At 38.6% G+C, this 24,142-nt stretch overlaps 1 protein-coding gene across 5 annotated transcripts in view; it reads right to left on the bottom strand.

Moving 5' to 3' along the window:
* Positions 1-24,142, bottom strand: part of CCDC148 (coiled-coil domain containing 148) — a 314,500-nt gene that overhangs the window by 203,309 nt on the left and 87,049 nt on the right. For 3 of the 5 annotated variants that reach the window (XM_051849517.3, XM_051849516.3, XM_051849521.3), the window contains 5 exons: positions 18,349-18,452; positions 14,247-14,329; positions 13,934-14,085; positions 12,628-12,723; positions 12,363-12,544 (listed from right to left, as the gene is read on the bottom strand). In XM_051849517.3, the coding sequence (XP_051705477.3) occupies positions 12,363-12,544; positions 12,628-12,723; positions 13,934-14,085; positions 14,247-14,329; positions 18,349-18,452 (617 nt within the window). Of the gene's footprint in view, positions 1-12,358; positions 12,545-12,627; positions 12,724-13,933; positions 14,086-14,246; positions 14,330-18,348; positions 18,453-19,594; positions 19,706-24,142 lie in introns of those variants that run through there. The other 2 variants (XM_051849523.3, XM_089328306.1) reach the window with 2 other exon arrangements.

Here is a 24,142-nt window from a genome sequence, read left to right as displayed (position 1 = left end):
ACAAAAATTAAATAATTGTTCACAGCTATTTACACTCCCCAAATTATAAATTCTAACATCAGGTTGGACAATTATGTTGAAATATGTCAAGAGAAAATGGGAATTGCAGTGACCCAGGATGTCAGCTGAGTGAGTTAGCTAACCAATGTGACCAAATGTACCCTGGAAGCAAAATAATTGTGCTGATGTTTATGAGGCTTTCTCTTTAGTGATCACCTTTGGCATACAAACAGCCCAGACTGGAAATGTAGAACCTGAGACTGGACATGCCCAGTGATTGAAACTTCACAACCATTTTGAGACTACAGTCTCAGAGAGAAATGCCTCCTGGGAAAAAAAGGCTCCAGTGTTTTACTTTGTAAGCTCATCAAGTAAGCAAATGTCAGTTATCTATTTTGTTCCTTTCTTTCTCTTTATTCTGTCTTGTATGTATCATGCAACGGTCACATACCGTGAGCATTTGTTTATTTCAAATTAGGTTTAAAGAACACTATATGGGGCCACTTTTTGTTTCTTGGGTGTTGCTTTCAGATGATGATTCTATTTCATCTTTATTACCTCTAGAGCACATGGCTTACTTTGAAACGGAAAAAGTCAGGGCTTTTTGATAAAATTTATGCATAAAATACTTTTTTTTTTTTTTACAGGCAGAGTGAACAGTGAGAGAGAGAGACAGAGAGAAAGGTCTTCCTTTTGCCGTTGGTTCACCCTGCAGTGGCCGCCGCGGCCGGCGCACCGCGCTGATCCGATGATAGCAGCCAGGTACTTCTCCTGGTCTCCCATGGGGTGCAGGGCCCAAGCACCTGGGCCATCCTCCACTGCACTCCCTGGCCACAGCAGAGAGCTGGCCTGGAAGAGAGGCAACCAGGACAGAATATGGCGCCCCAACCGTGACTAGAACCCCGTGTGCCGGCGCCGCAAGGCAGAGATTAGCCTATTGAGCCCCAGCGCCAGCCGCATAAAATACTTTCACATGAGGACAGTGAAAGAGCTATGCTATATAGAAAAAAACATGTGAACAAGAAACTAGTGATACTTGCAAAGGACAGCAATTTAGAGTGTCCTGATAACCATGTCCAAAAAACGAACCAAATGACATGAAGTCTACTTATACAAAATATAAATTTTCAGTTTTTGAAAAAGCAATTTAGCAACACTCTCAAAGGCCTTAGAAATGTTTTACGCCCTTCCACCCAGCAATTCAGTTTCTAGGAATTCATCTTAAGGAATAATCATAGAATTACTCAAAATGCGGTGACAAAGTTGTTCATGCCAAGGTTTTCTAAACAAATATCAAAACATTGAATGAATAATTGCCCAAACATGGGAAATGGGTTGAATTTATGTAGTACAATGATACATCGCAATGATATACATTTACTAATACATGACTAAAACATGAAGAAAAATTTAATTGAAAGAAGGAATAATATTATATGATTTAAAACATGAAAAAATAGGTATGTGTCCAATATTTTTTCATTTTTATAAACAACATAAATATCTGAAGTACATAAAATGTTATCAGAGAAACTCTCTGGGTATAGGGAATTTTAATTAAGTTTCCTCTAATTTCTTGCCTCTATTTTAAAACCAAATTTTCTCTAGTATATACAATTGTTTCTGTATTAAGAGAAAAATCTGTAAAAGAAAAAAGTCTTTAGGGTACTCAATAGTCAGCTTGAAATTTGCTAACAAATAGAGTACCTTGAAATAACAGTTGAAAAAATATGAAACTACAGGCATTGTATCTACAGAGGAGCCAAATTGTTAAATCACTGTGGATTTTAAATAAAATTTAGATTAAGATATCATAAAACAACAGAATATTAATTATAAACCAACATAAAATTTAATATGCCCATCAAACAATAAAGTAGAAATTACTATCACTGTAGCTGCTTCCACATATTGACTTCAGATCTGCATAGCTAAATGGAGCACCAGACAATTTTATCTCATCTATATGATTAATTCATCCAAATGTTAGAAAACTAAAAAGCCACAATCTCATCCGAGTCTAAAACGAGCAATTAAACTTGTCTTCATGTTACATGTAGACCAAATAGAATCTAAATAACTTTGCAAAGTAAAGGTCAAGGTTCAATTGTAGTCCTGTTGCTTTAAAAATGTGTTTTAGTAAAAGGGTATATCCAAGATGTTAGCCACTAGCTACATGGGCTTGATACTACACTTGATCTTAGCCAAAAGTTCCAGAAGTGATGCACATGGGGCTTGAAATGTGACTGGTCCAAACTGAAATGTGTTAAGTGTAAAATGCAGACCAAATTTCAAAATTTCATATGAAAAAAAGAGAATGTAAAACATCTTATTAATAATCTTTAAATATTCATTATATGTTGAAATTATATTTAGGAATTATTGAGTTAAAAGATGTCTCAAAAATAAATTTCACCTTTTTATCTTTAATTATTTGAACATCTAAAATTACATATGTGGCTCATATCATGTTTCTATGAAACAACACTGACCTGGTAATCAACATGATTTATCAACATCTTGGCACATGTAAATGTTTGATACTGCATGGCGTGAGGTTCTCCTCACACTTCCTATTCAGATGGGCAGAGAAGTCTAGTCTTGCTCAGCTATTTTACAAGCACAGAGACTGGGGAATTGGCTCAGCTTCCTTCGAGTTGCAGTTTCCTTGTTTCCAAATTAAAACTTTAAAAATGGGGTAAAATGAGAATTACATTCATGTCTACCTATTATGTGATAGGTATTAACCAAATATGAATCATCTTTTCCCTCTTTATTTTAGACATTTTGCTATTAAAAAAAATAGTTTTACCTTTTTTGTGTGAAAGGCAGAGAGATAGAGAAAACAGTAAGAGTCAGAGAGCAATCTCTCACTCACTGGTTCACTCGCCAAATGTCCACAACAGCCAGCGTTGTGTTGGATCATAGCCAGGATCCAAGAACTCCCAAGGACCCAACCACTGAGCCATCACCTGCTCTTCCCAGGATTTGCATTAGCAGGAAGCTGAGACCAGGAGTGAAGCCAGTACTGAAACCCAGGATTTGGATATTAGGATGCAGGCACCCCAAGAGATGTCTAAACCACTGCACCAAATATCCAAACTTGTCTTAGATTTTTGAATATCTGTATTTTTGCTTTATAAAATATAATATGCTAAAATTATTTCTAATTTTACCACTTAGGGATAAATATTATTGTTTATTTGAGTGAATAACCTTTTTTCTGTGATTCATTCTTTCAGAATGAAAAAAAGAACCCATTTATACAAACTCTTTTGTGGCCTTCTTTCTAATTACATAGCAACATGTTGCAACTACCCATGTTTTTAAAAATTATTTAAGATAATAATTTTGGTATAGTATTCCATTGTGTGGATAATATATCTTGATGAAGCTGATCTCACAATAGCTGTTTAGGTAATTTCAAAGATTTTGCTATAATTAAGGAAGAAAAAATTAATATTGAGTACCTGTGAAGCCAAATATTTATTTCCCTTCTATAATTATTTTTAAAGGTAATTTCTATAAAGACAAAGATTATTCACAAAGATTTTTGATGATACAATTTCAGATTGCCTTCCAAAAATTTTGTATCCACATGGATACCCAACAGCATCATATATTAAAAAATCAATTTTTCCCATACCATTTAACTCTGGACAAATGGGTTTTTTTTATTGCTTCACAGGAAAAATTATGAATATTTTAATTTTTATCACTTTGATGGGTAGGGAAGTTTCTTAAGTTTTGTAATTATTTTTATTTGGAATTGCCACTCAGTGTTCCAGAGTGCAACTGTGATCATCAATTCACCTGCACCATACATTCTTGTATCCCCACCTGTTGCTGTGGTAGATGAACCATCTGTACTTTTTTTCTCCACTTTTGTCCTAAGTCCCAGTTCTCCTTGAATCCCAAGGACATTGCTCAACAATTCCCCTCTGTCTTCTGTGCCATCAAAGTTTATCCTTCACTACATGATTCTCAATTACATCAAAAACCTTGCTACTTGTCACTCCCCCTCTTCGTGGAGGAACGACACAGGACCCTGCGCTGTTCTTTCATCTGCTCGGCCCTCCCCGGGTTTGCTGCTGGTTCTTCCCGGGTTGGCTACCGTCCCTTCCACCTCCGTGGAAGGGCAGTTCCCCCTGGCCACATTCCCCACTTCCGCAGGGGAGCGGCACACCGCCGGCCGGCTCTCTCGGGGGCTGCACAGGTGTTCCTTCAGATAGATGTTCCCCTTAGATGTTCCTGGTGCATGCCGTCTCTCTCCTCCTTTATAGTCCTCCTCCGCCAATCCCAACTCGGCTGCCCACACGCCGAGTACGCTGCTCTCCTCCAATCAGTAGCAAGTCCTACAGTTTATTGGTTGAACTGGAGGCAGCTGTGCGGAAGCTGTTTACTTCTCTCCCAGGGCCATATTGTGGGAGAGCAGATGCATAGAATAAGTCTTAATTCCAGTAACTCAGTCTAGTCCAGTTTGCTCCCCACACTACTTCTCCCATTTTCAACATTAGAAAAAAATACTAAAGCAAACAACATGCTCTCCTTTGCCAAAAAACTTTTCATAAGAGTTGTCTACAATTCCCATCTTCCCATTCACTCCAACCAGGCATTTGCCTCCACTTCTTAAATGAGAATGGCCATTTACCACCCCTATCTAGAGTCACCAGTAAATTGTTGGTCTATCTTGTTTGACTTACCAACAGTGGATCACCTCTCCCCCAGCTGATACTGCTGACCACTCCCTTCCTATTTCACACACCTTTTTCTCCGTGTCCTTTGTTGGTTCTCACTCTTCTCACACTGTACTACACACGGGTCCAAAGTAGCCATCTTTGATTTTTTTTTTCTTTCTCTCTTTACTTTCTACTTTAGTACTCACTACATCCAATCACATGTTGATACCTCAACAATACTTGTAGGTAACTCCAGCCCAAATCTCTTTCCTAAACTCAAAACTCATACAGCTGACTCCTGGCACAAATCTCTACATGGATACCTCATTGCATCTCAAACTCAACAGTTTCAAACCTGAATGGCTGATTTTCCCCACAAAGCCTGCTTTGCTTATAGTCTTCCCTACATGAGCTGATGAAAACTTCACCTTTGTAGTTGCTCAAACCAAAAAAGCAACTCTTTTCAACTAGGCTTGTTTCTGTTTTTTCTGCACATATCTCAAAATCTACCAGGAGATGCTGTTGGCTGTGCCTTTTGAGATACATCTCAGAGCCAACTATATCTTAGAACTCTCCTACTCCCTGATGTAGTCCACCCTGGTCTCTTACATGGATTATTTTATTAAAATTTTGAAGTCTCATTTTATCTTTTGACACATAATAAATGTACAAAGTTATTGGGTACAGTGTGATGTTTCGATTAAGTATACATTATGACCAAGTCTGGATTAATTACACATCTGCCACCTCAAGCATTTGTTTTTGTAGTGAAATATACCAAATCCTTTCTTCCAGTTATTTGGAAAACATTATGCTGAGTGAAATAAGCCAATCCCAAAGGGAAAAATACCACTTGTTCTCCTTGATAGGTGACAACTAAATGAGCACCAAAAAGGAAACCTGTTAAAGTGAAATGAACACTATGAGAAACGGTGACTTGATCAGCCCTCACCCTGACTGTTGATGAGCAACTTGATATGTTATCCCTCTTAGTATTTTTTTGTTTGTTCTACTTAATACTTTTGGTTAAATACTATAATCAATACACAATTCTTCTTAAGTGCTGAAACTTAACTGAAAAGTGATCACTGTTAAATATAAGAGTGGGAATAAGAGAAAGAAGAGATGTGCAATTCGGGACATGCTCAAGCTGACTTACCTCAAACGGTAGAGTTAGAAACATACCAGGGGATTCCAATTCAATCCCATCAAGGTGGCATGTACCAATGCCATCTCACTAGTTCCAGTGATCAATTTCTATTCACAATTGATCATGATCATAGGACTAAGAGCCAAAGGGATCACATAAACAAGACTAGTGTCTGCAAATACTAGCTGATAGAATCTAAAAGGGAGAGAATGATCCAACATGGGAAGTGAGATACACAGCAGACCCATAGAATGGCAGATGTCCTAACAGCACTCTGGCCTCAGAATCAGCCCTTAAGTCACGCGGATCTGGCTGAAAAGCCCATGAGAGTATTTCAGGCATGGAAAGCCAAGACACTCTGGGGGAAAAAAAAAACTAAATAAAAGATCTCCGCGAGTGAGATCCCAGTGGAAAGAACGGGTCATCAAAGAAGGAGGTACCTTTCTCTGAAGGGAGGAGAGAACTTCCACTTTGACCATGGCCTTGCCTAAAAATGATCAGAGTCAGTGAACTCAGGGGGCTTCCATAGCCTTGGTAGCTCATGACAAGAGCCTAGGGTGATTACTGATGCCATAAACAAGAGTGTCAATTTGTTAAGTCAACAAGAGGAGTCACTGTGCACTTACTCCTCATGTAGGATCTTTGTCCTTAGTGTGCTGTACATTGAGATTTAATGCTATAACTAGTACTCAAACAGTATTTTTCACTTTATGTTTCTGTGTGGGAGTAAACTGATGAAATCTTTACTTAATGTATGCTAAACTGATCTTCTGTATATAAAGAGAAACGAAAATGAATCTTGATGTGAATGGAAGGGGAGAGGGAGTGGGAAAGGGGAGGGTTGCGGGTGGGAGGGACGTTATGGGGGGAAGCCATTGTAATCCATAAGCTGCACTTTAAATTTATATTCATTAAATAAAAGTTTTTTTAAAAAAAAAGCCGGTATCACAGGTAGCAGCTTTATCCACTACGCCACAACAATATCCCCTCTTTCCTTAACTTTTTTAGGAGCCTCCATACTTTTTTCTGTAGTGGCTGTACTAACTTGCATTCCCATCAACAACAAGCGAGTTCTCTTTTCTCTGTATCTCCAGTCTATCTGAAGCACGGCAACTGCCAAAATGGCCAGCTTGGTCCTGCTCAGCCCCCTCCCTGAGCTTCCTATATTGCTTGGAGTAAAAGCCAAAGACCCTAAAATGGCTGCAAGGCTTTAAAACTCCCACTCTTGCCCTTTCCTCTTTGACCTTATCTCCTGATCTGTACCCTGCTCCTGCCATTCTTGCCTTACCAGGCAATACTCACACCTCAGTGAATATTTCGACCCCAAATATCTGCTTAGCTATCTCAATCCTTTATGACCTGACTCAGTGTCACTTTCAACCAAACTTATCCCCTACTTGTACTCAAAATTGCACAGAAGGGTGACTGTAGAGAATGTTAAAACACTGGAAGATAGGATTTGAACGTTGTCCCCATAAAGATATGGTGAAAGCTTGAGGTGACATTATTTATCCTGGAATTATACATGTATCAAAATATCACAAGACACTTCATAAATATGTGTAATTTTTAATACATGTATTTAAAAGTTTTTAATAAAAATATTAATTGCACTCTATTTCCCACAACTCTGACACCTTCTGTATTGCCCACCCTAATCTGTTTGACATACTACCTGTTTGCTTCTAACACACTACTGCAATTTACTTTTTTTTTTTTTTTTTTTGACAGGCAGAGTGGACAGTGAGAGAGAGAGACAGAGAGAAAGGTCTTGCTTTTGCCATTGGTTCACCCTCCAATGGCCGCTGCAGCCGGCGCACCACGCTGATCCAATGGCAGGAGCCAGGTGCTTCTCCTGGTCTCCCATGGGGTGCAGGGCCCAAGCACTTGGGCCATCCTCCACTGCACTCCCGGGCCACAGCAGAGAGCTGGCCTGGAAGAGGGGCAACTGGGACAGAATCTGGCGCCCCGACCAGGACTAGAACCCGGTGTGTCGGCGCCACTAGGCAGAGGATTAGCCTGTTGAGCCGCGGCACCAGCCGCAATTTACTTTTGTATTATGTTTATAGTTTTGTATGTGTGTGTGTGTGTTTTTTTAATTATATATTTGAAAGACAGACTTAGAGAGGTAGAGAGAGAGGGGGGTCTTCTATCCACCAGTTTACTTCCCAAATGGCCACAACAGCCAGAACTGAGCCTATCCAAGGCCAGGAGCCTCTTCTGGGTTACCTACATGGGTGCAGGGGCCCACGGACTTGGACCATCTTCCATTGTTTTCCCAGGCACATTAGCAGGCAGCTGGATCAGAAGTGGAGTAACTAGGTCGAACTGGTGCCCATATAGGATGGTGGTGGTGCAGGCCAGGGCTTTAACCCACTGTGCCCCATGTGTGTATCTTTAACTTCATGAATACATGTGTTCATTTGTGCAAGTGTATGCTCAAGAAATATTTGTTGAAAACAGGAATGATAAATCATCTCTTAACTATTCCATTCCTTTTTCCTTTTGGGTGTTAATCATTCAGTCTAAGAAGTGTCTTTATACATTAGGGAATTGAATCTTTTGTACCTGATAAGTTGCTGGTATTTTCCTGTCTGTTGATTAATCTTGACTCCTGACAATTATTTTCCTTAAATTCGTTTTAGAATATAAAATATTTTCATGTGGTTCAAGATGCAAATGGTACAATGAAAGGGGATTACAATGAAAATATTTCTTTATCTCACTCCCAAACTTATGCCTCCTCTCCCTAGAGGCAACAAGTAATATTGGCATTTGTGTGCTGTCTCAAAGAAAAGCAAATATGTACATGTTTACCTTTCCCTCTTTTATACAATGTGCACCACATATTGCTTAACTCTATACCTTATCCTAGCCCTTGGATATTGTTCCATGTCTGTGTATGTAAGTTTCAACACATTTCTTAATGTGCAGACTAATATTTTCTATGTATGCACAATACTCTAACAAAGTTACCCCTGTTAACATTAAATCTCTTGCTCTATTTCTTTCTACTACAATAAATAAATTGGGGTACACATAATCAAATATACTTATGAGATATATTCTGGAGGCATGAAAACTTTTGGAACAAAGGATATGTGCTTTGTGGTTTGACGTGTTCCATTGCATCCTCTAGGAATAAGTAAATAATTATTTAATTAAATAAACTAAGCTTGAAAATGAATAACTAGGGGTGGAAGGATTGTGACCCTATTGCCAACTATGGACTTCGGATAACAATCGCATTACATTTATTTGAAAATAACCAAAAACCCAAATCACAGGGGATTGAGAGAATAATGTTGATAAATAGGCCCTGAAAACTTAGAGTGAGGTAGTCTTCTCATGCAGTTCCAACAGGGCCCCAGCTCCATTTCTCTGCACTCAGCCCTCTCTTGTGAAGCATCTTCCTTCATTCCCAGCATGGCTGCCAACAGATACCTCAACCATGTGCCCTCACAGTCACATCCACGTGGCAGGAATGTCCCTACTCCTCAGAAGCATCTAACAAAAGTCCTCAGCTGAGCCTTGACTTGGGCCTCCTGCCCCTACCCTGAGACCCAAGTGCCTTGCTGTGGCATGAGAACATGAGGTTACACTGACTGGCACACATGCTCATTGAGGGCCATCTTTGTATCTGGTGGTGGAGTCTTTCCAAGCTAAACCAGTGAGCCACTATGAAATAGGGAAAATTAAAATAAATGCTGAGATGAACCGTGATGTCCCCTGCCTTGAGTCCAATGAAAGCTTCTTAGTTTAAAATGCTTCCCAGATAATTCAACTATTTTGTAGCATAGAACTGTACAACTAATCAATACATTCACACCCCGAAGAGTGTACCCTTACATGTATACAATCTATATGAATTCTCATGAGACCTAACTAGAACCACAAGATGAAATGGCCTTATCAGTGTAATGGTGGATCCTGGGAAATTAAAAGCCCAACTAATATCATAATTAAATAATTATGATATAATTATTATCATATTATTCATAATTAATATCATAATTCATTGTGCTAGTTAAAATAGTATACTCTCTGCCCCTTTCTACCCACTAGCCACTAATGACTGTTGCCCACCTTCTCTGAGTATATTAAAATATTCCTTCTACTCTTCATTCCTCATTGATTTTTTTTTTTGCTGATGCTTCATTATAAACTGCCAGCATATTTACAAAATGTTTTCTTCAGTGGATGCTTGCAAGTGATTTTTATTTGGTTAGAGTACGTATATATATCCCAAACACTCTGAGAAGAAGCCATATTCTAGACTCAGCTATCTGTTGAAGGAGTTTAGCAGAGACCACAGTAACTCACGGATTATTCAATACATATTCATCAAGTAAAACAATCATCACTGATGTAAGATGTATTCAGAGTAATTAGATATGGTAAGAAGACTATTAAACTAGGATTTATGAACCCAATAGTCCTCCAAAGTACATTCCTTCTGCTTCCATAGCATGCCTCCCAGTCTCTCTTCATTGTTCTCATTTTCAATTCAACTCAACTGAACAATCACTTCTTTAGAAGATGCTCTGTGTCAGAATGTGTTAGGTGCTAAGAACACAAATATAGCTAATAAATTACTTCTCCTCAAGCGATTTACAGTCTAGTCACTTAATCACCCTTATTAGAAGGCCCTCTTTACCCACTTTCTGCCTATTCTAACTCTACCCATTCTTCAAAGTTCATCATGAATTCTATTCCCTTCATCAAGCCTTCATAAGCTATCCTATCCTCAATGTTTCTTCCCTCTGCAGAAATCTTGGCATGTACAATGTATTCACCTACTTCTCTACTTAGCTCTCAGTAATCTCAATGTAGCTTTGAATCCCAACATTTTCTGAGTAGCACGGTATTTCAAGAAGGAAGAGCAAAAATAGAGTTCAGATTAAAGGAAGGAAAGAAGGATAGTCTTACTTAGTCTTTGCAGTCAGAAATGGCTTCTTACTAACTCCATATTTAGAAGCTGTTAACCTGGAAACAACCCAATCTCTAGCAGCTTTCTCAGGGGGACACGGAGCCATCTGGGAGGAAAGATCATGGCCAGCCAACCTGCTGTGAAGGGACAGAGTCAGGTTTACCTTCACAACCACACTTAATCAACCTGATTACAATGCCCTCTGCCCCCACCTCCAAACAAAAACTGTTTTCCTCTTGCTTGATGAGTTTCAAAATCATTTTAACAAGGCTGGGATGGGGAGTGGGAAGATAATGTTCATTTTGCAATCAGAGACCTAAGCTAAGTGTATGGTTAATACTTAGACTGTGACTGAGTTATAAGAAAGTATAATCAGAAAACGCAAATAATGTATTACTCATTTCTCAGTTTTATTGCAAGATAAGAGGGAAAAAAGGAAAGGAGAGGGGTAGAGAGTGCAGCTGTCGGGAGACCAACAGTTGTCTGACAAGTAGGAGCACAGGAACAAACCCACAGAGATACAGGAAGGAATCTATGGTCAGCAAAGCTTCAGGCTTTTCCTAGGACTCATTCTACTTGCCTCTGGTGCAAGTAGACAAGTAGGAGCTCTAGCTGAAGAGTCTGAACCAAAGAACTACCAAAACCAAGAACTCTACTGCATAGGATTTAAGGCTTTCCTTACTCTTTATGTCCTAACACAAATAGTTTCAGACAGAGAAGCTGCATAGCCAAGCAATTCATAAGAAATATAAACATTTGTCATATCCAGTGTCTTTCATTCAAGGATTATAATTTCTTTTTACTATAAATGTGTCCCATCAATAGTCTTCTTTCTTCTTAAATATACATTCTTTGAGGAAAACATTGAACTCAGTTGAACAACAAAAAAATTCTCTCCTACAAAACATCTTCTAGAAAGACTACATAGAGAGCACTGAATAAGGTAGACCACAGATCTGACTTAAGGTGGCACTTTTAATTTGTTCAAGTAAATTTTAACAAAGTAAACATTAGAGAAGCCAGCCACTGCCAAAACTGAATTTTAAATCACTCAACATTTTATATGCCATTCAGAAGATTGTCATTCTCAGGATACAACCGAAGGTATATTTTCTATTAAAAAAAAAAGTATGAAACACTCACAAAGAAGCTTTTTTGTTACATTTGAAAACATACTATGTGTTCACCACAGAACAAAACCACAATTGATCACAAGTAACATAATTCCATGGGTACATTTTCCATTGTAATCAATTCTTAGTGTTGATATTAAAATTTTTACTGTAGAGCGCTTTCATATCTTGAACTGAATATTCATCATTACTGAAAACTCATATTTAAAAAATATCTCTTACCTGTGCTGTAAAGGCTTCAGTAAGAGGAATATTTCCATTTTGTTTTAGCCTGATAATTATTTCAATCATTCCACCAAGGGAATTATTTTGAGGAGCAGGAAAACCTCTCCATTCAACAAATCATCAATCTAAACATTTATTGACTTTATTCCAATCATAATTAAGAAACCATACATTAGAAGTAAACTAACACTGAATAAAAAAAATTTAATGTAAGTAAATCTACAGAATTCAAGCAGTTTTATCACCTGAATATGTCTTCCAACTGCCGATCAGCATCTTGAAGTTTCTTTCGATATTTCTCTGTAAAGTTACAGAACTCATTAAGGATCGCAGATTTCAACTCGGGATATGGGCAGTCCAAAGCTTCTAATTCAGTGGGAAGTTCACTTAGCAGGTTAGTTTTCTCTTCCAAAGAATGATCCAGTATCTGAAAAGAGAACAAAGATATGATTATTTGATTCCACATGAATGACAAATTGATAACTAAGTCACTAGCTGCACCACACTCACTTTCATATTCCAGTCTGAAAGATCAGTTTCTATTTCCTGTCGCTCCAGGCTAAGTCTTTCGAAGACAGCTTTCAATTGTTTCTTCACAAAGTCAACCTGTAGGACATTTGGACAAGAAGTATGCAAATTATTGCAGTTCATCCAATATTTAGATTGAAAGACACAGAATTAATCTCAAGAGCCAATAAATGATGAAAGTCCATTTGGGGACCTTTGGGAAGAGCTTAAAAAATTCCAGCAAAGTAATTCTTGTGGGACAAAGTAGCCTCAATGAGACCTGGAGACACACAATGCACACATGGGCTCTGGTGGGCGTAACCAGCTGCACCCACATGTGCATGGTGCTTAGGGAAGATAATCATCAGTTGTGTTTCTTTTTTTTTTCAACTTTTATTTGATAAATATAAATTTCAAAAGCACAGCTTTTGGATTATACTGTCTTTTCCCCCATAACTACCCTCCCACCCACAACCATCCCATCTCCCTTTCCTTCGCTGGCATCCTTACCTCATCCCCAGGGGAACATGGATTTTAAAATTTTTACTGTTATTCATGGAAACGATATTACAGAATAACTGGGAAAAAATGAGAAATACAAGTTATCCAAAACCCTGCACCTGATGTAATTACACTTATGGGCCTCATGCTACCCTGAGCAAGGCAGTCAGCAAAGTGACACACAAAAATCCATGAGCAAGTATCAGGAGGTGGTAAAGGATGAAAAACAGTGCTAGGAGAAGGAGTAGCTTCTCAGGACAGGCCTCTCAGGGGACAGAACACTGAAGCCAAGACCTGCATAGCAGACAGTGCCATGGATGGGACAGAGGGGACAGCCAGTGCAAAGGCCCTGAGACAGGAATGAGCCTGGCTTGTAGGAGGCATGGAAAGAAAAAGAATCCTTGCGACAGATCTTGTGGGGAAGGGGCAGCGACAGGTAGGAGATGTGACCGGAGAGGCAAGAAGAAACCTGAAGAATGGGAGAACTTAGGGGCCAGCAGGAGCCCAAAGGACATCTCAGCAACAGGATAACTGCATCTCCGCCCCCCTAGAAGTGGAATCCCAGAATGCACTGGGAGGAGGAGCAGGAATGAAGGCAGGGAGACCAGTTATAGGGTCATTGTTCTATCCCAGGTAGAAATGCGCATTCTGGGGCAGATTTGGGCATTATTTCAGCTCTGTGGCATACACAGACTTTGCTCATCCTCTGTTTAAATACACAAGACACATGATTGATTCTTATCTCAAATGATTCCAGAAGGGACAAAATAAAATACTATATTGTCAAGAATAAAGGCAACACACTGACCTCTTGCAGTACTTTCGCTGAGTTAACTTCAGTGTGGGGATGCGAAGGCCGAAAGATATGAGGCTCCGTGTGCTTGAGATCTGCCCTCAACTGCTGAATGGGGTTGATCACATTCTTAAGAAATGTGCACCATTGTTCTGATAACTCTTGTTCTATAGTGAACCAACATGGAATCAAGGAAACATTAGAGTTCAGACTTTTCATTTCATCAGAAAAAATAAACATCAGTTAATAGTAAAAGAACATGAAGTCGTTGGCCCACTATCATTCTTTAAAACATAACTGTAATCTAAACATAATATCAAAAACTCACCAAAATTTTTAAGGTCACAAAGACATTCATTTCCAACATTGTCTTCATTGAGAAAGCATTTTATTTCAGATTCAATTTTGGTTCTGAAATAGACATGATCATAATCACCTTTTTTTTTAAAAAAATTATAAACACACATAGGTTTAAAAATAGCTGGTAACCAAAACATTCAACCTAATGTGGGTTTTGGGTGTTGGTCCATTTCTTCAGGTCATATACTGAGTCTCCAAATGGGTTAAGAACTTGCTGGACACTAGATGAAGGGGAGCATAAGGCTGAGGCAGAAGGAACAGCACCAGCAAAGGCCCGTACTTGGCAGGTCCTACACTACCTCAGGTGGAGAGAGCCAGGGCATCCGGAGACCACTGAAGATCAAGCAGATCTCACCTGTTTGCTCTGTTTCAGAAAGACTCCCAAGGCAGCAAGTTAGACTGAAAGGAGGGGAAAACTAAAGGGAGGACACAGTGAGGGGACTAGGCAAGCCTGGACTGACACGGTTATCTTAAGAGTTCAGAAGTGGGAGCAAGTGTTTAACCTAGCTGTTCAGATACCCTCCTCAGAATTCCTGCGCTCAATTCCCTACTCGGGTCCCTGACCCTAGCTTCCTTGTAAGGAAGACCCTGGGAGGTAGCAGTGACTACTCGAGTAGTTGTATTCCTGCCACCCAGCTGGGAGACTGGCCTTGAGGTTCCACCTGCTGGCTTTGGCTTGGTGCAGCCCTGGCCATTGCGGGCATTTGTGAAGTAAACCAGTGGATCAGAACTTGTTCTGTCTATCTGCACCTCTTTCTCTCTGCCTCCCAAGGTAAAAAATAGTAAGTTTAGAAATGATGAAATTCTGAAAGAGGGACATTGAAGCAGAAGTGTATTTTATCTTCATGCAATTATGAGAGTAACAAATTTTAATTATCTTTTACTATGTTTTCTAAATACAATCATTGATAGAATAAAGCATAACCAGTTCTAAATGGGCACCCAAACATAGTCTTTTGCTTGCTTATGGCAGATTCAACTAAACTACAGAAAAGAGTCTTGATTTATTATTATTAAAATTTTATTTTTATATTTTATCATATTATTATTTTATAATTTTTTTATGTTTAACATATACTATATTATTAAAATAGTATAAAATAATAGCAACAATTGCAATATTTTAATAAAATTTTCAATTTTTTGCAGATATGTTTCTAGCCTTTGTCTACATTGTTCACATTTTATAAATTTGTAATAATAAGTAGAACCCAGGAGTTGGGGTGGGCTGGGGAGGAGCTGTTGAACTCCTAGATCAAGGAATGCCGGAGTTAGGTCTAAGGGCTGCAATCCCAGCTGCACAAAATTGATCTGGGGGCTGGTGCTGTGTCTCAGTGGGTAAAACCGACACCTGCAGTGCCGGCATCCCATATGGGCACCAGGTCGAGTCCTAGCTGCTCCACTTCTGATCCAGCTCTCTGCTATGGGCTGGGCAAGCAGTAGAAGATGGCCCAAGTACTTGGGCCCCTGCACCCACGTGGGAGACCCGGAGGAAACTCCAGGCTCCTGGCTTTGGATTGGCACAACTCCAGCCGTTGCGGCCAATTGGAGTGAACCAGTGGATGGAAGACCTCTTTTTCTGCCTCTCCTTCTCTTTTTGCCTATAACTCTGTCTTTCAAATAAGTAAATAAATCTTTTTTTATTTTATTTTATTTTTGACAGGCAGAGTGGACAGTGAGAGAGAGAGTCAGAGAGAAAGGTGTTCCGTTGGTACACCCTCCAATGGCCGCCGCAGCCAGCGCGCTACGGCCGGCGCACCGCGCTGATCCGATGGCAGGAGCCAGGAGCCAAGTGCTTCTCCTGGTCTCCCATGGGGTGCAGGGTCCAAGCACTTGGGCCATCCTCCACTGCACTCCCGGGCCACAGCAGAGAGCTGGCCTGGAAGAGGGGCAACCGGGACAGAATCTGGCGCCCCGACCGGGACTAGAACCTGGTGTGCCGGCGCTGCTAGGCGGAGGATTAGCCTAGTGAGCCGCGGCGCCAGCCAAGTAAATAAATCTTAAAAAAAAAAAAGAGAGAGAGAGAGATGATTTGCCATCTGCAAATGCCTTGAGTCCTCTGAGCTGGAAGAGTCTTACCTGTAACATTGAGCTAGCAATGGGACCAACTTTGTAGTGTCATTGTAAGTATTAGGTGAGCTGTAAAGAGTGGGATGCATTACTTGTCACCTACTAAATTACCTAATAAAAAATAAAAATTAAAAAGCTAAACATCACTGTTCCACATTCCACTGGCCTGAAATTCCCTGGTGGAGTTTCTTGTGGTAAGACCCGAGAATCCATTTTTCGATGTTGACCCACACTCATAGAGCTTAAACTGCTTCTGCGCTGCTGGTAGTCCTGAAGTCTCCACAAACGTAGCCACTTCTCTAACCCATCTCCCAGTGCTATTTGTTTTTAATTTCACTGAACAGATTTTGAAATTAGCCTACATTCTAGAATAACACAGAAAATTATCCTGGGATTATCTTTTTCTGTCCACTTTTCAGCCCTTATAAATCTCCAGACAATAAGGTTATTATTACTTAAATGTTCCTCACTTCAATTGTTTTTTGTGTCATTCGAGGTCAGCCAGGAAAAGTACTTTCCAGAATGAAATGTGCATGCCTCTTATACCTACCTCAAGAACAACTGAGCACACACATCAAGGGAATGTGGAACAGGCAAGATAAAAAAAAAATTGTTCCCAGTGTCGCCTTCTACCTTTGAGCTTGCATCATTGAACAACACAATTAACACTTCCTTATGGCTTTTCTTTTATCATGTTTTGAGTTATGCAAATATTTTTTAAAAATCTCTCGATAGGCTCAAACATCTCCCCTTCAAAAGTTACTTTTTAAAGGATAAGATGGATCTAGTTTTCATGGCAGAAATACAGTGATGACTTTAATATAATTTTTTTCTAAGTTACATGATATGCTGCAAAGCTGTCTCCAATCATAAGCCTTTTACTTCGCATGCAGCAATCACTTTCCAGAATAACAAATACCTGCCAACACGAAAAGTACCTAACACAAATGTAAAGTTAGGAGCCAGCGCTGTGACATAGCAGGTAAAGCCGCTACCTGCAGTGTCAGCATACCCTATGGGTGCTGGTTCCAGTCCTGGTTGCTCCACTTCCAATCTAGTTCTCCGCTATGGCCTGGAAAAGCAGTGGAAGATGGCCCAAGTACTTGGGCCCCTGCACCCATGTGGGAGACCTGGAAGAAGCTCCTGGCTCCTGGCTCCTGGCTTCAGATTGGCTCAGCTCTGCCCATTGCAGCCATTTTGGGGAGTGAAACAGTGGATAGAAGACCTGTGTGTGTGTGTGTCTGTCTGTCTGTCTGTCCATCTCTGCCTCTGCCTCTGCCTCTGCCTCTCTGTAACTCTGCCTTTCAAATAATAAATAAATCTTTTTTTTTAAAAAAAGTAAATGGCATTTGGAAACTTAGAATAAGGCCAGATAAAAGACCTATTCTAATATAAAATAAATTTTTAAAATACACATTTTTTTTAAAAAGCATCCTTTGTAAATACTACCATCATTAAAACTGGTAAATAGACTTCAAATGAAGGAGAAACACCTCTGCCCCCTCTTTTTGCCTTGACCTTTGAAAAGAAATTTATTTTTCAAAAATTAAGAACAATTATAGAATTATTGTTTTAATTCATCTGTAAGTGGCTGCTGGAAAAATAAAGTCAAAAATCTCAACTTTGAGTTAGTCCTTCATACCATTTCTTAGTTCATTTGCTCATCCATGTATTGAAAGTCTTTACTTTTCTTCTGTGTATCCTATGATATACAGATGAATGTGATGAGATGTTTGCCTTCATGGAATTTTCTGTTTTATAGAGAAGACAAATATGGAACCAGAACATGATAATCCAGTGTGCTAAAGAGAATGCAAGTGCGAGACAGGGGCTGCAGAAGAGAAAGTGGCAGACTTTGAAGAAAGCAAAAGCATATTAATAGTGTCACTGGACTCCAGGTTAAACTGAGGAAACCATTTAAACCGCAACTCTAAACGCTGATTGTTGCGGCAGCTCTGGAGGATGCGTGCATGTCCTCATTGAGATTTCCCGATTCTTACCTGGCTTGATTGAGCCTGTGGTGCTCCTGCCACCACACTTGCTTGTGTTGTTTCATCAGCCTCCGCTCTTTAGAGATCTTTGATGTCTGCAGTGCTTTTCTGATCTGCATTTAGGAGAACACAAGAGGAGCAACTTCAAAGTCTCCAAATAGTATATTCACAACAGAAATGCTTAATCTGCATCTTCTACGTTAAACACTTCATTTTTAAAATCCTCATTGTGCATCTTGCGACACAATATCCATAAATACAATGTTGAAAAGCAGGGAAGGAAGAGAAAAACTCATTGGCAGTGCTCAGCTGTTAAAAGAACTGCTTTAGAATTAGGTGTGAAAAGAAAGGGGAAGTCATTCTGTTTTCCATTCATACAATAAATAATAGTTGGAATTCATATAGCCCCAGGACACTTGTAAGAGCTTTTCATAGCTGTCACACATTTTGGATACATCTTCCGTGGCAGGCACAATGGGAATCACTGTTCCCATTTTACACACGAGAACACTGAAAGTGGAAAGTTTAAACACCTGGTCCTGACCATAAAGCTTGTAAACATCAGAGTTACATAGAACTTGAGTTTGGATTGCACTCTGATTTTTCAGAGTATGATGGAAAAAATTCCTTGGAAGAATTGTTAGGATGAGGCTGGCATTGTGAGTTAAGCTGCCACCTGTGACCCCAGTATACCATGGAGGCACTGATTGAAATCCCGGCTGCTCCACTTCAAGTCCAGCTCCCTGCTAATGGCCTGGGAAAAGCAGCAAAAGGTGACTCAGGTGTTTGGGCTTCTGCCTCCTATGTGGGAGACCTGGAAGAAGCTCCTGGCTTCAGCCTAGTCCAGTCCTGCCATTGGGGCCATCCAGGAAGTGAACTAGAAGATGGAAGATCTCTCTATCTGTCCTTCTGTCTGTGTAATTCTGACTTTCAAATAAATAAATAAGTAAATCTTTAAAAAAGAACTGTTAGGAGGCCTGGCATTAGTCCCAGATTCAGAACTTGCTAGAAATAGGACTCTGAGCACACAATTTTAGTCTCTCAACTTCACGGATGTATAAATAAAAAAAATTAAATTTAGACAAATATTTGAAGGCACTTAACGAAGAAATAGAAAAAGATCATATAACCACTGAAACCAAAATTTTAAGCTAACCTTAATTTTTCCCAATTTTTCTGACTTTTTAAAGTTCAGAACATACTCAATGCTCTTGGGTGTCTGCTGACAAGCTCTGTCACGCCTGGGGGTGTTTACCTAAGACTCAGTCCTGGTCGTCTTCCTAGTCACACAGCAGCCTGTGTTCCTCAGGTGCCCCTGTCTGTGGCTTCCATTGGGCTCAGGTGAGGGAGAGAAGAGAGATAGGAGATTGGCAGGGAGGGGTTGGTTAAGAAGCCAAAGGAGCAGCCCAGCCCCACCCCCACCCCTTCTCCACTCTCAGAGGGGCTGCAAGGGCGTCTGCATCTTTCCCATACCACAGCATTCTTCTGGACAGTGCCAAGCGTCTCTGGAAAATCTCAGGCATGGGATGTGCCTCAGCCCGCCTCTTCCCCTGTGTCCCTCTGACTTGGAGATGACAGTGATCCTCTGTGGCTCTCAATCTCCACATTGCCTCACAGCCTGCATCTCGGCTGTATCATCTGCGTAACCATTGTCCAATGTTTAAGATCCATCAAGAAATCCTCAAGTGCTAACTATTTCCTGTTAACTCTGCCTTACAATCATATGACCTCTGCACTTGTGTATTCCGTGTTAATTTTTAAATATCTACAAAAGTGCAAACTAGAAGCTTGATGAAGTTTGTATCTCTCATAAGTGCTCTGATACTTGAGTATCTAATACCCTGAAGGCTTTAAATGATCAGTACTTTCCTCCCATTTTCTTATCCCTCCCACTTCCTTCCTCTCCCCTTTTTTTTAATCTTTGAATTTTTTTGGAATAACATACTTTGAATTCACTTTATAATCACAGGCTCAACGCTCCTCTAAACAAAGTCCTCTACAAGTAAAAGATAGACGTTTCTGTGGTGGCACAGACAAGGGTAACAGACAACAGTCAAATCACAAGATGTCAGTTTAGCTCCATATCCATTAAGTTTTTTTTCATGAAATTTGTTCTCTATATATTAATAAACTAAAATCTAATTAAGAGAAAAATAAGTCATAATCAATAGTGAAGATAGAAAAACTTCAGAAGACAAGTTCTAAAAAGGAATGTTTATAATGTTTGCTATTTCTAGCTGGCATTCACTGATTAGTTTAACCTTGAGTTTATCTATTTGCTGATTTCTGATTCAAAATTAGGGGTACAAGAAAACAAATTAACCCAAAGATTACTTAAATTCAAAGTCAAAGTCAAACCCTTTCCACAGAAAGCCTTATAAGAACTTCAATAATGAAATTTAGAAGAAAGTACATTTTTAAAAGTACAGGACACTGCAGAAAAATATTCAATATTCTCTAACTTACCTACTGAAAAAATAAAATATATAGTATTTCTAAAATGTGACATTCTGGTGGCTGCTTTACGAATGCCTAAAACTTGTTATAGTTCTTTACCACCTACAGTCTCTAAAGTTTGTTGCAATAGACATGACTCTTAAAATTTGATTCCTTTGACATATTTGGTCCATGTTATACAAAAAAATTAAAATGTGTTGGTGGAAGATGTAGTCACATTTTTATAACTTAAAAAAAATCAATGTTGCTGCCTTTGGGCTCGGGGAAAGGCCAATTAAATAGACTATAAAAGTCAAAATAAAGCTACTGTCTTTTACAGACACTTCCAATATTGTGTAGTACATCCTGATTTTTTTTTTTTGTAAATTCACATATTGATTCTATTTCAATCCTTAGGCCAAAAATGAAGAAAAACAAAGCTTTAAAAAGAACAAAAAGGTTTCAAGTTGTATCTTTATAAATACAGAGTTTCTACATGATTTCAATTCATTTCACTAGGCAAAAACCAGATGAATCATTACCTAAGGTAGATGACAATTTATGCAGAGTGCTGATGATCTAAAATTCCTTGGAAAAATGGCAAACATCCCTAGAAGAATCAGAAACTAGAAAATTTCTAACTTTGGTTTGTTATGATGTTCCAATGTAATGAAACCCTAAATATGCATCTTAATGTATTCCAAAGCCCTTGGGACCAGAGAATCCATCTTCAGACATAAATATCAGTAACCAGTGACAATTTAAGTTTTGGCTTTATGTGAATGTACATTTTAAATTTGTGCATTTTTCTGTATGTTATTTTCACCTCAACACAGAACCGTTAAGCTTATTTTTTTTTTAAACAAAGCTGCACTAAGATTCAGTTTCTCAGATATCAGCCTGGCAAAACTCAAGCGTTTAACAAAGCACTCTGAGAAGCTACGAGGAAGCAGGCTCTCTTTCTAGTATTTCTAAAATGATAACCTTCATAGAAAGGAATTTGGAGATGTGCAGCAAGATTTTACATGGATTTATCCTGTGACCGAGCAATCTCATTTATAAAAATCCATCTGAAAACTATATTGACAAAAGCATGAAAGCATATGTGCACAGATATTCATTGCAGCACTATTTATAATAGAAAATGATTGGAATGCAAAAATTCCATCAATGTACAATCTTGCAAAATAAATGGAATCTGAATCTGATCAAATCTCTAGAAATAACTATCTATGTACTGGATATATGAGTCAGAAAAACATGGTAAATGACAATACCAGTATGAAATCATCCTCATTTACACTGTAAGAAAGTATAAAGAACAAATAATACAAATTCTTTAAAAAATAAATCACACAGGAGAATGGAGGAGGAAACCTAAACATTAAAAAACAGTTGAAATACATGATTTTCTTTACATGCTGATTTGAATACATTTTAATAAAAATATTTTGAGGAGCAAGAGCTGGGTGCAACAGCCTGAACCACCACTTGGGATGCCCACATCTGATGTTGCAACGCCTGCTTCAAGCCCCAGTTCCTCCACTTCTCATTCAGCTTCCTGGTAATGCACATCCTGACCAGAAGCAGGTGCTGACTCAGAGACTTGGGTCCTGCCACCCATGCAGGAGACGTGGATCGAGTTCTGGGCTCTTGGCTTCAGCCTGGCTCAGCCCTGGCTGTTACAAGCATTTAGGAATAGGTGGAAGACATCTCCTCCTACCTACCACATTTCAAATAAAAATAAATATGAATATAGGAAAAGACAAAATTTTTAGAGATTCTGGGAAATTTAATAAGATACTGTGTCTAAAATTGTTAATTTCTTTTTTAAACTTTTATTTAATAAATATAAATTTCAAAAGTACAACTTTTGGATTATAGCAGTTTTTCCCCCATAACCACCCTCCCACCCACAAACCATCCCTCTCCCATCCCATTCTTCACCAAGATTCATTTTTAATTATCTTTATATACAGAAGATCAACTCTATACTAAGTAAAGATTTCAACAGTTTGCACCCACACAGACACACAAAGTATAAAGTACTATTTGAATACTAGTTTTGCCATTAATTTGCATAATTCAAAAGTTAATCATGGTTGAAGCTAGATGATGTAACCTAGAGAGTCGTTACACCATTCAATCTAGTTTTGTATGTGTTTACAACTTTTAACAAGTTTTTTTATTAATAGATGGATTCTTAAACTGGACAAGAAGAAATGCCCACTCCTACTAAGAAATAAAAATAGCAATAACTATAAAGATTTCTTGTATGCTTAATAAGATGAGAATGAACAGTTACATTCATGCACCAAAAATTAGCTTGTTTTCAGCCTAGATCTACTATTTCCCTTCAGGGTCCATCTCAGCCCTCGGAAGACTAGACCGGTCAATGTCCACTTCCACATCTCTTCTGACATCCTTCAAGTGGTTCATGAGCAATGACACAATGATTAGATGGATGACCATCACACTGATCAGCATACAATAGCACAAATCTGGCACATAGCTAAGTATATTAGAAGAAACATGAAGCAATAATTTCTTTGTGCCTTCAATGTTAGCATCCTAAAATTCAGTTTAAATAAGTTTATGTTTAACATTGCCAGAGCAAAATGCTGTATTAACAATGATTAAAACTTAATTTCATGTGGATAAAATGTGCATTTTAAAATAGTAAAATAAGAAATACATGGACAATTAATGCAAATATTAAAAGACTGTTATGTAACATTACAAGGAATCATTTTGAGAAAACAAATATTTTATTAAAAAGACTAACAAATTATAACCTTAATTCTAGTTAATGTAGACTGGTATATTAGCATTCATAACAGTAAAAAGTAAACCTTAAGAGTTATATTTAATTTCTAGTTATTTAATTCAATGTAAGCTATATATCTTTCCGAAAAAAGCCCTATTTGAGAACCGCTCATGTATTACAAAAATAAATTGAAAGCAAAATGTCAACTTGCTACCTTTAAATTAAACGAGAAGGGAAAATTTCAAAAATCATGTACAACAATATTCCCAATACATTGTCCTTCCTCCAGATACAATAAAAAGTGAAAACTATGAATAAAGAAAGACTTAGAAAATTATGAGGTACCCAGGACAGAGTTTGTTCATACTAACCAAAATTCAAAACAGACATTATGGACATGTTTTAAAAGGATAATTCCTTTTTTTAATGAATCTATGGAGACTAACAATGGAAACAAAAGCTTGTCAAAATGATTTCTACAGGCTATGAGCCAGTTTCAGTACTTAAGAAAAACTCTTTTGAGATTTTCCAAGCTATGAATCCCAGGTACAAAGTTATTCTAGAAAATATGTAACTGAAAAGCTTCTTAGTTATGTATCA

Source organism: Oryctolagus cuniculus, chromosome 3 (assembly GCF_051225735.1).
Source record: "Oryctolagus cuniculus isolate XC-2025 breed Fujian yellow rabbit chromosome 3, ASM5122573v1, whole genome shotgun sequence".
Classification (NCBI taxonomy): domain Eukaryota; kingdom Metazoa; phylum Chordata; class Mammalia; order Lagomorpha; family Leporidae; genus Oryctolagus; species Oryctolagus cuniculus.
Note: the sequence above shows the minus strand (reverse complement) of the source record. Positions and strands in the feature narration are given on the sequence as shown.